Source organism: Marmota marmota, unplaced genomic scaffold (genome assembly GCF_001458135.2).
Source record: "Marmota marmota marmota unplaced genomic scaffold, marMar, whole genome shotgun sequence".
Classification (NCBI taxonomy): domain Eukaryota; kingdom Metazoa; phylum Chordata; class Mammalia; order Rodentia; family Sciuridae; genus Marmota; species Marmota marmota.
In genome coordinates, this window is record NW_025999990.1 from 9,966,515 (window position 1) to 9,981,438 (window position 14,924).

General features: G+C 44.5%; 1 protein-coding gene and 1 long non-coding RNA gene across 2 annotated transcripts in view; one reads left to right on the forward strand and one right to left on the reverse strand.

Moving 5' to 3' along the window:
• Window positions 1-7,613, reverse strand: part of LOC125617710 — a 50,017-nt gene extending 42,404 nt beyond the window's left edge. Inside the window, exon 1 of the long non-coding RNA XR_007348798.1 lies at window positions 7,036-7,613. This is a non-coding gene — a long non-coding RNA (uncharacterized LOC125617710). The remainder of the gene's footprint in view (window positions 1-7,035) is intronic.
• The window catches only part of Ccbe1 (collagen and calcium binding EGF domains 1), a 214,219-nt gene continuing 205,190 nt past the window's right edge, over window positions 5,896-14,924 (forward strand). Inside the window, exons 1-2 of the mRNA XM_048806128.1 lie at window positions 5,896-6,898; window positions 7,292-7,372. Of these exons, the coding sequence (XP_048662085.1) occupies window positions 6,765-6,898; window positions 7,292-7,372 (215 nt within the window). The 5' untranslated portion in view covers window positions 5,896-6,764. The remainder of the gene's footprint in view (window positions 6,899-7,291; window positions 7,373-14,924) is intronic.

Here is a 14,924-nt window from a genome sequence, read left to right on the forward strand (position 1 = left end):
ATCAGGCAGAAGGAAGGTAAACAACTACCCAGTTTCACCACAAACAAAAAGGGATGCATGCTAATTAAGCGAAACAGACCAAGTCAACTTACTTTATCTGGCCTTCCTTGGGGATTCTGCATTGTTGGTAAAGATCAGGACTCAAGAATGCAGAACCATGCTGATCTAAAGCATTCTCTGCAGACAAACCTTCAACCTTTGGGACCTGTGGGTGTGTTGTTGGGGGACAGGTAGGAATGGGGGGAAAGGAAAGAGAGATTCAAAGCTCTCCAACCATCTGTCCCAAACCTTGTTTAAAACCATTCACCCTCCTTCGTTCTTTCTGGATTTCAGTTTCTAATCAAGGGGTTCCAAAGGAAGAGGCTGAACTCTCAAGTTCTCAAACCATTTTCTCCAGGTATTTCTTTGTGATAAGTGCAAAAATGCTCTCCCTGTTTTCATAATTTCTGAGCTTCATGAGCATTCTAGACCTGATAAGGGTTTCTTTCAGGTCCAGGGATGGGACTGGAAGGATGGTGTGCACAGGCACTGGAACTCCAAGTGTTTGGAAACCTAGCCTCCTTCTCAAGCCTGTATTCCCATAGCACCACTCACTGCCTCCACGAGGACCAGTCCAATGAACACAGATTTGCTAGAGAGGTCAGCTAATACACAAAGGGGGGAACTTACGGGTCCAGCTGGTTGACAGAGCTGCAGAAGAAGGACTGTATCTGTGCATGGATGATGATAGATTCTCAGGGTTATTGGCAACAGCAGTGAACCTTGGGCCTTCCAGAAAAAAAAAAAAATTGTCCCTGAACAAAAAACACAGGATACAGTCATTGTCTTAGGAGAGAGTATTTTTACTAGTCTAGGAGGAAACTACCCTGAGGCTCCCTTGTCCAAAAGGCAGTTTAGTGTAGGGTTGAGAGCACAGGTTGGGGGTCAAAACTGCTTTTAAACTCCACCTCAGACATTTCATTAAAACCACTGCCTCAGTTTTCTCACTTCTAAAATAAAGAGAATAAAAGAATAAATGACAGAAGATTGCAAGAGGATTAAATGAGGTAATATCTGTAAAGTGCTTAGAACAATGTTTGCACATACCAAGTCCTTCATAAATATTTGTAGTTATGTGCCAAATTCCTGGAAAATCACCAATGATCATTAAAAACTTGCAGGAATGTAGCTTTCCTGGCTTTATGTTATAAACAGGCCTCCATTTTGGGTTAAGAAATGTATTTTACATCCTATTGGAATCTAGCTACCTTTATCCTGAACCCTGAAAATTTTCCATGCAATATAGATAGCTATGTTTTCTTTAAGCCTAACTGATCTCCTGGAAGGCTGTGGGCTTTGTAGCAAGGGCCCTTTATACTGTTGTAAACTCTCTAAGTGTCACCCAGTTGATCAGCATCACAGAAGTATTAAGTGGTAGAAGTTAATTTCAAGCCTATGCCAATTTGATTTTTAAGTCTAGTTTCTTTCCACTTTCTGATGTTATATCTTTAAGTTTGTTTCCTTAAAAAGGGAAGTAAGGTCAACTCCGCATGTCCAGATTGGAAATGTATTTTTACTTATATTAAGTACAAATGTTTTGATGGCATGGGTTCTATAGGTATTTTTATTCTTTTTTTAAAATATTTATTTAATTGTAGATGAACACATAATATCTTTATTTTATTTTCTTAATGTGATGCTGATGATTGAATCCAGTGCCTCACACATGCTAGGCAAACACTTTACCACTGAGCTACAGGTATTTTTATTCTACCATAAAAGATATCTTGCCTTATATCAGAAAAATGTTAAAGTCAACCTTCTTATTACCTATCAAATTGGCTTGATACCATATTATTGAGCTCAGTTCTCCCAGTTCTTCTTTTTTTAAAATATTTATTCTTAAGTTTAGGTGGACACAATATCTTTATTTTACATTTATGTGGTGCTGAGGATCCAACCCAGTGCCTTGTGCATGCTAGGTGAGCGCTCTACCACTAAGCTACAACCCCAGCCTCTCCCAGTTCTCAATCAGTGTTAAATAACACTTTTCTTCATAGACTTAAAGAATAGAAACAGGGTTAGTTCTATAAAAAGAAGGAGATGATGAATGACAGACACTTAAAGGAATCAACTCACAAATCCTGAAATAAGTCGAACACCAATATCTAGACCAGAGACTGCCCAGTGGGGGCCAGCAGTTCTCCCTCATTGAAGGTCCCTTGTTCTTCCTTATTGTTGCTTGTGGGGACTGTAAGAGGAGCCACCCCAGCCAATGTCCTGCAGCCCCCAGTAGTGGCAAAACAAACTGCAGAATTGAATTATGTCTAGAACAGACTTCTCCAACCAAAAAAATCCCAGGTGTGATCCTACACATCTGATTGGCCAAGGAGACTGCTGACTCCTATCCGCTCACCCCTATTATTGCAAAAGATTTTCCTTCAGGAGAAGCCCTAGACTTCTAGACTGGGACACAGTGTGTGTGTGTGTGTGTGTGTGTGTGTGTGTGTTAGAACTTTCAGGAACAAATGTGACATCCAAAGCATGTCATTTTTCTTCATATTCTTGAGACATGCAACCAAGGAGCAAGAAGTTCCTCTTTCTGTATTGTTTGCATTTTTCCCCCCTAAAAGTTGCATATCTGTACATAAAGCTGACTAATCTTTAAAAGTTGCTTTTACTTCAAAATCGGGCACAAATTGTGTGACTGTGTGAAACATTTCTTCCTGTCTTGGGAGAAAATTCCAGAGACCCACACCTTCAACAACATTCAGAACTTGTGCAAGTTAAAGCTAAGGCTGTCTTAGTGCAGAGGTAAGGGACACACCTCCAAACCAGGGCTTTCCAACCCATTTACTGTACTAAGAACATTTTGACTCTTCTTGCCTCAAGCTATCCTTCACACTGGCTTGGGGACTGGCACACTCCAACACTTTTAAGATGTAGCCCTAATTCTCTAAGCAGACCTGGCTGTATGTCAATCAAAACTGAAACTGGAGGAAGCTATCTCTGTCACCTGATGATTTGGGGTCCATCTTATCATGTCGATCCCTTGCAGTACAGCGTGAACTTGGCTTACCCTTGTTGAATCTTGATTCTATGAAAGGCCTTTACCTTAAAGACAGGAGACTGTTGCTACATGTTAGGGAGAACAGCAGGAAACATCTGTCATTTTAAAAAAGTAGTTGATAGGCCTTTGCTTATGGTTACATGGACTTTTGTAACTCATCATGCAATTGTCCTGAACTGTCTTCTGAGAATCTGAAAACTGATTTGTGATCTGCTTTAAACATAGCACAGGACTTGAATGCTACTTTGGCTTTATTATTCAATCTTGATTTTTCCTTTGCCTGAACTGCCCTATTTTATATGCAAGCACTAAAAATTAGTGTATTTTTGTGAGTCACCACAAATATTTTTTATAAGGAAAATTAAATATTTGGGAAATTAAATGTCCCAATTAGTGTAGTCTGTTCTTTATAGCATGTTATCTTTTTTGTTGATCTTTCTTTTCTAAGACTATACACAAAGATGTTGAAGTGCTTTCAGAACCTACCCTGTGGTCTAATTTTTTATTTTCTCTTTTTCCCCCCATGATGTTGGGAATCAACTCAGGGCCTTATGCTTGCTAAAAATCACCGTACCACACTGAGTTATATCCTCAGCCCCTCCCCACTTTATTTTTGAATACTGGCTTCTATCTTCCAGCCAGCCAATCTCAGCCACCCCCAGGCAACATTTAGCAGTTACTTCTTAACAATATCAGTTCCACAGGGGAATCTAACCTGTAGCAAAGACTGCTCTAAGAGCCCTGGGCACAGCCCCAAGCCCCTAGGACACGCTGGTGAATTGTATAGCTTTCCCATCTCTGGTTTGTTTCAGGGCAGCTGACAGGTCTATATGGAAAACATTACTGAAAAGACATCCACACAGCACCTCCCCCCAGGAGCATTTAGGTCCATATCATTAATCTTTGCAACAGGCTATGAAGGAGCAAGGGGCAGGTTCTCTCACACCAGGGGTTCATAGATGAGGTGATGGTGCAGATGAACTGGGCTCGAATGGGTCTGGGAGGTCCTGGAGAGAGCATGGGTATGAGGACAGAAAACCTAAGACTACCACATGCAGCCTAGGCACTTACTAGCATCTCCCAGCCTGCAGCCTGAGCAAATGCAATTTGTCTTTTGCAGGAGTGTTTAACTTTTCAGTAACTGGAATCCATATATGGTCCTCCACAGCTCCTTCCGCTAGGCTCTGCATTCTGGCCCAAGCTCCTCCCTCTCTCATCTCAACAATTAATGTCTGCTGTCAGTAGCTACCAATGGGTTGACATTCCAGGCCTGCAGCCAAAGGGTTTTAAAAGGTGTCTCAGTTGCTCACTTCTTGCAGAAATGCTCTGATCACCCACCGATAAGATTCCTCCCCAGGCAAATCTGGAGTTTCTCTGCAGAGAATCTAGCCCCTCCTCCTCATAGGTGCTGGGCATAGAGGACCAAAAATAAGCAGCTCTGACACAATTTTGTGCCACACAGTTTCATATAATGGACATGGCTCTGTTTTTTTTTTTTTTTTAATCTTTTTGTAGCCTGCATTACTTTTCTTGAAAGGCTACATGTCCACACACGTGGCTCAGTAAGTACTATTTAACGAAGCCAATAACTAATCTCTTATACCATGCTCTATATAGAACCAGTATCCGTAATGCAATAGTAGCAAAACAAAACAAGATGAGAAAAAAAAATGGCAAGTTTTCAAAACAGAGTAACTGTTAAGAAAATAAATATGGAACCTTCTGCCTGAAAGATGACCTTTCCCTTCCAAGATGGGATCAAGCACTTTTCTGGCACAATTTAAAGTGATCAGTTTTGATAAACTCCAGGATGGGTTTATTTTTCATGTGCTTAGTGAGGTCTCTCTTTAGAAACTCAAAGAACTGCTGTGAAATAGGCTCCTCTTTATCTAAAAAGTGAAAAGCTAGAAATCTAGAAACCTAAAACCTCAATTTTCATGCTGTGCAATAATTTATGTGTAAAATAATGAGTTAAAATCTCCTGAGCTGCAATATATGCCAGGCACTGTGTAAAAATGCTTTATAGGCATTACTGCATTATAAATATTTAAGAGGGAGAGTTCCCCATTTCACAAATGAGAAAACTGCATTTCAAAAAGTTAAATTACTGCCTGCTCACTCATCTAGGTAACCACACTGCCTGGGTTTAAATCCAGGTTTTTCCCCTCACCTCAAAATGGTTACTCTCAAAGTTCTGTAAGATTCTGAAGTGTCTTTTGAATTACCATTTGAAAATCAACTGTTTTTTTGTTAACTAGCAGGACCATATTTTAATATCAAGCATTATATGGACATCTCCTCTCTCTTTGTAAGCTTTGTAGGGAAAAAAAGCCACCGTATTGAACTAAGAAATGAGATATTTAGGTCCAAGGAATTTTGTGAGAATCAAATTGGGAAAGTGGAAAACCTTTGGAAAAATACAAAGCTTTCTACAGAGGAATGAGAATATCTTTGCTATCAAAAATGTCAGCGTGTTATGTGAGGTGCATGAAAATTTTCAGCTGACCAGAATTTCAGGTAAATCAAAACACCTGTCTTAGCTAACCAATGCGCACAGGATAACTGTGAGCAAAGCTACCCTCTCACATAGTCCTGAGAGGCAGAACGCACAGATGTTACAGATGGGGCATTAAAATCTTTTGCTTTTCCAAATTAATTCTTGGCCACCACCACTTGCTTGGTTCTGTGGTCCACATCTCTGTCTCAGATTTCTCTTTGACAAGCACAGAAAACTCCTGAAGTGCTCTAGTGTTAAGAGCTAACTTATACGGATCACAATACCCTTCCCTCCCTGGTTTTACAAGGTACCTGTAAACAGGGCTGCCTCAAACAGCACGTAGCAGAACCTGTGATTCACGTGCCCGCCCGGTTCACCCAGGTGTCTCTGCTGATGGGCCAGGCGTTGCTGATGCTGTGCGTGGCGTGGAAAATCAGATAAAAGCTGCTCAGGGCGAGCACCTCGCGAGGGTGGTGCGCGTTCGGAGTTATGGGGGAAGCTAAGCAAGTTTTAACCAAGTGAAACTGGAGGATTTTCTTCGAGGAGACTTTAATGAAAACTTCCACTTGGTCAGTAGGACTATTTCAGGTCTGTAAAAGATTTGGGAGACTCTTGGGGAGACTCTTTCAGCCTTTTAAGCTTCCTCCTCCCGTGCTCTAAGAGGAGGAAAATTGGGGTAGCTGAAAAGCACAGTGCAGGTCCTCGAAGGGAAAAGTCAAACCTCGGCTTGACCCTAGGCTTTAGAAATCAACTGACAGCAGGAAGGAAGCCTATTAATCGCTCTCCTCACCCCGGGAAAGGGGAGGGGAGAATCGGCTCCTCCTCCTAGGCGTGCGACCCTGATGCATAATGCAAACAGCCGCCTGTTTTCCCCACCCGGCTCTCCTCTCCCAGAGGAGGAAGAGTGGAGGGCGAGTCCAGGGCCAAGTCAAGCCAGTCTTGTCAATCCAGCGCGAACGTCCTAACTGGCAGCCCTGGGATCCTCACGCCGGCAGATAAACGCCCTCCCTGCGGAGTCTGCACTCAGTACCGGGACTCCCAGCCTGACACCCCCAGCCCGGTAACCCCCTACAGACCCTGCGCTTTGTACAGGTGGTGCAAACGCCCCCGCTCTCTGGCGCCCCCTGCCGGGGAGAAGGAAAGCGGCGGCCACGGAGGAGCCCGACCGCCGGGAGGGAAGAGAGCTCCGGCGCGGGGAAGAAGCCCGGAGCTTCCCTGATGGTGCCGCCACCTCCTCCGAGCCGGGGAGGAGCGGTCCGGGGGCAGCTGGGCCGGAGCCTGGGTCCGCTGCTGCTGCTCCTGGCGCTGGGACACACGTGGACCTACCGGGAGAACTCCGAGGACAGCGACAGGTAAGCGCAATCAGCGCCAGCGGTGGGCGAGCTCCTGCGGGGTGCGGCGGTCCTCCCCCCGCCCACCTTCGGAGTTCCGCACGCCTAGGCTCCTCTGGCCTCCTGCAGGCTGCCCATCTGCCCTGGGCGACTCGTACCTCCGCTCCCGTGGAGCAAGCAGCCTGGACTCCCCGTATCCGTGGGCTGGGGCGCTGCGTCTCCCTGCGTCCAGCCTCCACAGCGTTCCTCTTCGCTGGGGACCGAGGTCGCCCGGTTGTGAGCCTCTTCTGGCTGGTGGCTACGCGCTCGGGGACCCGCGCCTGCTCCGCGCGCCAGGACGCAGATCCCAGGGCTCCCGCTGCCCTTAGCTGTCCTGCTGACGTTTCTCCCCCCCACCCCCCAACTCTCTCATAGAGAAATCTGCTCGGAAAACAAGATTTCTACAACCAAATACCCGTGTTTGAAGTCTTCAGGCGAACTCACGACGTGTTTCAGGTAAGCCCCGGGGCTCTGCGGAGTCCGCCGCTGCGCACCCTACAAGGGAAACGCCGCGCTGTAAAGGGGCGGTGTGGAGACGCGCTACCAAACTGGGGCTGTGTTTACACTGGGACGTGCTGGGTGCCTTCTCCTTGGTGCAAACCTTTGTTATGGGTGAGCCAAAGCAATGAAGGACAACGGAGTTGCATCTGGAGTGCCCTAAAACCCTGGGAATGATTATCACCCTCTGAAATTCTTGCTTGGTGGAGATCGAAAAGGAAAGAGTTGCAAGGAGAATGGGTTGAACTGTGGGTGTAACCGGTGGGGCATGGCGAAGGTAAATGTTTTTTATTTTGAAAATAGTCAACAAGGAAAGACTTGCACTTAACTGTCTCTTGACCTGTGTCAGGACAGTGTATCACTGACAAGGCCTGTGGGGGAGAATCGTGGGTGGTTGATGATCTCCAGTGAAGAAAACAAACGTCAAGATTGCTGACACCAGAGAAATGATTTTTTTTATGAATGTGACCCAACACACCTGGGTGTCATATCTATCACTTGGCTGCTTGTTAGAACTAAGGAATCTAATTTCATAATGTTCCCCAGGTGGCTCCTGTCAACCAACAGGAGGTAAGAACAGTTGGTTCTTCTCTCCCAAAGGGGAGAACTGCGGTTTGTGCTTACAGCATTTTGGAGGTGAGGGCTGACTTAGAATTTTCCTCATTCAATTCTTGGCTTCTGATCCAGTCTCTGGACTTAGGAGGTACACACCTGTAAACGTCGGTTGTTTGCCTTTTAATGATACTACCCAAGTTACTGGGATCACATTCTTATACCAAAATCTGCCTCTGAGACTCAACACTGTTTAGTATACTGGGATAACTTTTGGGTAGTAAAAGGCAACAGCAAATCCCAGGACTGTACTTGAAGTTTTATGTTGTAGCTGCTGAGTCAATCAGAACACTCTGGCTGCAAGCAGTTTCATTCCACGAGCTCAAAGGCTCAGATGTACAGTGGCTCTAGGGCTGGTTAATTTTGTGGTTCAAAGGTACCATCAGTTACATTCGTGCTCATGGTTTTAAATTGCTTTGGGAATAGCAATGAAATAACCATCACCTGTATGAATCGCTAGCTGCTTGGGCTTAGGAAAGGTCCCATCTCCTGTCACATGGAGGGTGATGACTGAACGAGGTGTTAGAGGATGAAAGATGTTTGACTTAGCTGGTAAAGACTTTCAGTGGTTAGAACTGGGTGAGCACAGTGGCCCAGCTGGTGAAATGACCTGGTGGGGTGGGGAGCAGGATTGCTTGCCTAGTTCCAGCCCCACACAACCGACCAGTTGTCCTCAGGACATGTTTTGCCATCACTGCCGTTTAAAGCCTTTAACATGGAAAATGTCTGTTTTGTTCATTCAGTCCTAAAAGGTCAGACTTCACAAATTGGTGAAAGTTTGCACAGTGCACATCAAGGTTTCAGAAATCTGATATGCCTGATGGTTATGCTATTACTACCAACTTTTTTTCTCAAATTTCTTAAAGCAACAAGCTATTTAGGTTGCCATACACCTAAATATTTCTTGCCCTGTCTTAACCACACACTATCAGTGCCTGCGAATGTGAGGTAGCTGTCAGTAAACAAAGTGTATTGGGAGCAGAGGGTATTTTGGTCTCGAGGAAAAGAGTAAGGAGTTTCCGGGTGGGGGAGAGTTTTCAGCTTGGAAAAAGTCCCTCAGAATTTACTCTAGTTTTTAGATTCACATGCCCCCCCCCCCCCAGCTCCATGGAAGTCGAGTTCCATGGGCATTCCATTCCATTAATCTTACACTATTCCCGTAACTTCATCTCAGTTGGCAGTTGATACCTTCATCGTGCTCTGGAACCTTGAGCATGGCAGAAGGCCGTGTCCTTGGTTGAGAACTAATGGTCCTGGGCCTGTGGCCCTTGCTGCTTCAAGTGTAGTCTAGAAACCCACTGTATCATCTGGGTGTTAATCAAAATTTTAAGAGCTTCCCCAGACCCCTAAATCTGTAGATTAAGATACAAATTATGATTTATTAATGAGATGGAGGGGCTGGGGATGTGGCTCAAGCAGTAGCGCGCTCGCCTGGCATGCATGCGGCCTGGGTTCGATCCTCAGCACCACATACAAAGATGTTGTGTCTGCTGAAAACTAAAAAATAAAAAAATTTATTTGTCCTCTTTTTTTCCCCAAACCTTGAAGCCCTGCTATAGAAAACGGGGTTTGCAATCCTGGAACGTAGAGTAAATTGATTGTGGACCCATTATTAGGAGCATGGGACTATCCATGGAAGAGCGAGCAGTTAGCACTTTCATCAAATTAACCTAAAATAAGAACCACCTGCTTGCCAGGAAATCACTCTGCAAGGACTTGACTGATGGGTTATGTAACATTAAAGTCCCAGAGAATGTGGACTAGGTAGAATCCCACCCTTTCCAGGTGTTCTTGGTGAATGTTTATCAGCACAAGAGAACTTGACTTGTTAAAGTGTTTTTCAGTTACTGATATGGAACGTAGATGTAACTAAAACAAGCATGGTAGGTGAGATCTGATCTGCCATGATAACCAAAAGTGTATGATGACCTACATGACTTAAAGGTGGACTCGAAGTAGTCTCCCTATCCCTGAAACTCCTGTGGCTTCACCTAAGCACCTTTCAGCTCTTGGCATCTTATGAGTGAAAAGTAGAACAATTGCCTGGTAACCTGGCACTCTCCTATGCACTTCCCATACACTAACCCACAGAACCACACTTCAGCATTTGCACTACTAGTCTTGCAAAGGGGAACCAGAAACGGGATTAAATGGGACTAAGTAACATGCCCACTATCTCAAAGCTAAGGTCTCAGAGCCAAGACTTGCATCCAGGTTGGTCTGGCTTCAAAGCCTGGGCCCTGTCATTATCCTGGAGGTACCTATGGATGGGATGAATGTTCCAGATCTAGGATCTAAGGCAGACTAAATTCGGATGGCGCTGCATTTCAAGATGGTTTCATAAGAAACCAAACCATCCACTTCTATCCACAGTAATCTTTTTATTTCCCTTGAGGTCTGCCTTGGGTAACTGACTTTATTGTATGCAAAACTGGTTTCATAAATGCATAGCTTTCCTTCATTTTAGGATTTTCTCAGTCTCGGTTGATGTCCTTGTAGACTGTCTACCTCCAAGGTGCATTTGTGCTGAATCCCCAGTTTAAATGCTCTTGCAGTAATGCCAGTGACCGCTTTAAGTGAGGAGTTTAAAGTGAACAAATCTGCTTGGCATTTGAAGTGGGATCAGTAGTTCAGATAAATCACACCCCGACTCTGATCATAACTATGAATTTATTGCAGCCGAACCAAGCACATGTTATGGTATTGCTCTTCTGTGGCTGTCAGCTTTTCCCACAACTTGATATTTTCCTTTCCTAAGCCATGTAGTTTAAACAAAAGGTTTGTTTAATCTTATTGGGTTTTACACCAATAAAATGATAAATGATTTCTTTAAAGAATGCTGTGTGCCAAAGACGAATAAAACCCAGATTTTAGGTTTGTGACTGTATCCAATAAACATTCTAATTTCATTCCTTAATAAATCCTTAACTATTAGCTCAAAATAGTCCTAGAGAATGAGGATAAAAGAATCCAGTCTCGGGTCTTCTGTAGTTTACAGGCTTAAAGACTAAAGTCTTACAAACTGCAGCCAATATGCTACATCGTACAATGGAGTTTGAAGTTGTGTAGTTCAGTGCTAATGATGGAGTTGAGATAAGCAGCCAGGAAGAATAGACTAGTTTTCTTAGTGGATCTTTAATGTAGCATCTTGGGTGTCTCGTCTGTACTAGCTGACTTCCTGCTCCCTTGACTCAGACCTCCAGGTGGAGAGTGGCACTAGTGTTCCTCCTGCCTCAGGCATGCCTGTGTTCCTACATTAGTTCACCTGAGGGATCCCTTATACATAGGGAATACTCTTGCTCAGGGTGGCTGATGTTCCCATGGGAAAAATGACTCAAGGGTGCAGAAACTGACTTTGAGATGATGCAAGTATGTTGCAATTCCTACCAGAACATGGAGGCTGATGTACTATTTTTGCAGTTGCCTTCACTTAGTTTGTAGACCAAGATGAACATTTAACTAGGGCAATGCCATAGGATTGACAGCAGTGGGCTTTAATCGTGGAGGAAAGTAAAGTTTCAGTGAAAGCACTATTTCGATCAGGCCCCATGGAGGGGTTTTGATCATCGCAAAATACTGACACATTTTGCTGCGTTCTGAATCTCAGCTTTTATTTCACGATCTTGACCAGTTCTTAAATCTCCAGGCTTTGTCTTCACAAAACAAGCATCCTGCTAGTGCTGAAGTCATAGGGCGGCTGAAAGGGTTGAGTTAGAGGCCAAATAGTCGGACTGAAAACGGGAAGTGCTGGGTGAGTGTTCCCTCCTGTCATTGCTGCATCTCATTAAACGTGGCACCGTGTGCTTGAAGGAGGTGCTCAATGGACACTGCTTATATATGGATTTTTCGGAACTTTACAATACTTCTGAAGAGTGTATCTAGACCACAGCCAGAAATGGCTCCACCAGCCAACATGCTTTGTTTCTAGATGTTTCCCCAAGTGTGGGGCAGTTCTGTAACTTGGGGAGCAACATGTTAATTTTCCCAAGGTACTATCTACCCAAGACCATAGATCGGCGGGAGGGCATAACCTTCTAAAACTTGGGGTTACCAACGTTTTGCAGATGAACAGAGGTGTGCCCTTTGCCCAGGGTCGTGAAGGCTTCTCTTTGAGAAACATCTGTTGCCTCCCATCCTGTGTTGGCACACCTAGGACAGGCATGGCAGATAGTCCTGAATTGTTGGTTCCTGCAGATCCTGGGAGTCCCCTTTCAGAAAGCAGTGTTTTCACAACCAACCATATCCTACTGGGAGGAATGGTAGGAACAAAAGTTTTGAGAAGAGGTGGGGATGGGGTGTAGTCTTTTACAGAGGGCCAAAATTCCATGTGGGGAAGGTGGCTTCTCATGTGCACCAGGCAGTCTGCAGCACTGGACTGTCTACCCTCTGAGGGCATGGGTCATTCTCTTGTTCCCAGCCATATCCTCAGAGGCCAGCCTATGCCTGGATGCAGTGGCCGAGGCACATTTGTTAATGAGTGAATGTGTTTTAAAGGAAAGAGTGCTGAGACTTGACTTAAACCTGTTAGGCCTCCTAGGAGTTCTGTTGATGCCCAAGTGTGTGTCCTTTAAAAGACGAGAGATTGGGATGCTCTTGTAGCAACCAGGGATGAACTGCTCCTCTGGGAAGTGATGCCATTTTCCTTGGTTCCCAGCTCTGCCTGCTTCATGTTAGCTGTTAACATGTTACCAGTGCTGGAGTCTCGGGACTGTTGCTAATGTCATGGACTTGCTATTTTAAATACCTGGGGACCTGTGGCTCACCTGTTGGGCTACAGATGCTGGCTTTGAAGGGGAGGATGATACCTTCCTCCACAAGAATGGGGTGGGCTAAGGCAAGGTTCTGTCTCTTCTCACGCCTTCTCAGTGACTAGAAACTGCTGACAACTAAACCAGGCACAAGAGGCTGCCTGATCAGGCTGTATCCTTGGAGATGGAACTGGTTGCTATTCATTCGTATTGTTGTAATGATTGCTGCCTGACTTCCTCTGGTTAACTTCATCTTTCCCAAATGAAGCTGGGGGGGGGTGCACCTGGAAAAACCAAATGCATCCTTTATTTTAGATACTCTTTTCTCAGGAGAAGGTTTGTATTTCAATCTGTCCACATCAATTGCTGTTCGGCTTCTCCTATCTGTCTTCCTGCTCAGCAGGACCCAAGCACTTCTGTGAGCTAAAAGGGCTGCCCAAGCTGGGGTTTGCGGACTATCTGGAGAACAAAGGTCTCATTCTGTTCTAATTCATTGCTTTTGTTTTGAGGATGAAAAAGTAAACAGCTATGACATCTGCAGCTCCTCTCCTGCCAAGCTAGGTTTATTTCATGAAGCCATTTACTAATTGCAGTCTTACCAATAGCTTTCAATCTGTGGGTGTTGGGTGCTTACCGTGTACCAACTGCTATTCTGTGCACTTAAGATACATCTGGAATACAGCAAGGCTTTCCCCCAAAAAAACCTAACCCTCCAAACTTGTGTTCTAACAGAATTTGTGGATTTTAATTAAACTTATCTTTTAGTAGAGGAATTTGAGCTGAAGATGTCTCTTGGGACATATTAAAGATATTTTTGGCGCACATCTGACTGTCACACTTGGGGGCTAGATCTGGAAATTTCCTGTAGCCCAGCTGTGTCTTCTCAGTAGAAGCAGTGCCACGGCTCCAAGCAGGGACAGGAAAACCAGGGATGGTGGTAAAGTGAGCTTTTTCCTGCAGAAGGACCAACAAGAACCTAGCATATTCCCCAAGTTTCTCCTAAAAATTATTGGAATGTGAAAGCATTACAAAGAAGGCGAATTCTCTGCCATGTGACCTGTGAGGTAGAGGGCAGTGTCAGAATTGTCCCACTAGGGACAGACCCCCCTAGCTCAGTTCACCTCCATTGAGGGCGGCTTTGGTTTTCAACAGTGACTAGAAGCAGAGGGTTATAAGAAGGCGTGCTGCTCCGACATTCCTAAATCTGTATTACAGCTGTCGTAAATGGATCGGAATCTTTTGGGCAATTGTGAAACACTTGTAGGCGGCAGGGTGGTGGTTATGTCTTCGTTGTCAATTTTCGAGGAGTGGATTTCCTTCTGCAGGACACATTGTCTACATGTCTGAATCATCAACGAGGTGACTTTTGTGTAGTCATCTAGTCGGCTTCATCTTTGGGTCACCCGTGAGCTGCCATGCTCTGTTTGAACCTCTTGACTGAACATCATCCATTGTGCCTTAGTTTCCCGATCTCTAGGAGTTCAAGTTCTTGTTGAGCTGGAACCTCAAGTCTTCATCCTTAAGTGATACTCTAAAAGAGCCTGAGTTGTCAGTTCAAGAGGCTGGTTTTACTTATTTTTTGGACAAGCAGAAGTCAGGGCTCAAGTACTTTTCTACATGTTTCCATGATAGGCCTTCCTATGCCACTTAGGCAATGCGTGAGCGGTCTTGGGCTTTCTTCCTGCTGCCTTTGACTTGTACATCCATCATGTGCTTTGGAAACTTCCTTTCTTGAATTTGTACGATACAAAGCTTTTCACATTCAAAAACCAAATGATCATGTATACTAAGGAACACACCTGTAGAAAAACGGCCATCCTCAATGAAGAGTACTCCAAATCATAGGATTACAATCGGTTTTACGACTATCAAATTCTATATATACTACTTCACAATTACCTTTGCACAGTATATCCATAAATGAACTTGGGAACTTAAATTTAATCTCTAACAATGCTATTTCATAAAGCTCAAAGAAAACATCTAAATTATTTCTGACCAGTATTGGAGGAAGCAGTAAAGACTGAACTACTTGAAAGAATCTGAGAAGCAAAGTCTGGTATTTTAATGAAGGGGGAGAGGGATGGTTTGAATTCATCTATTAGGAAGGTAAAGGAATGCTGTGGAGTAGAGCAAAGAGGAGAAACATA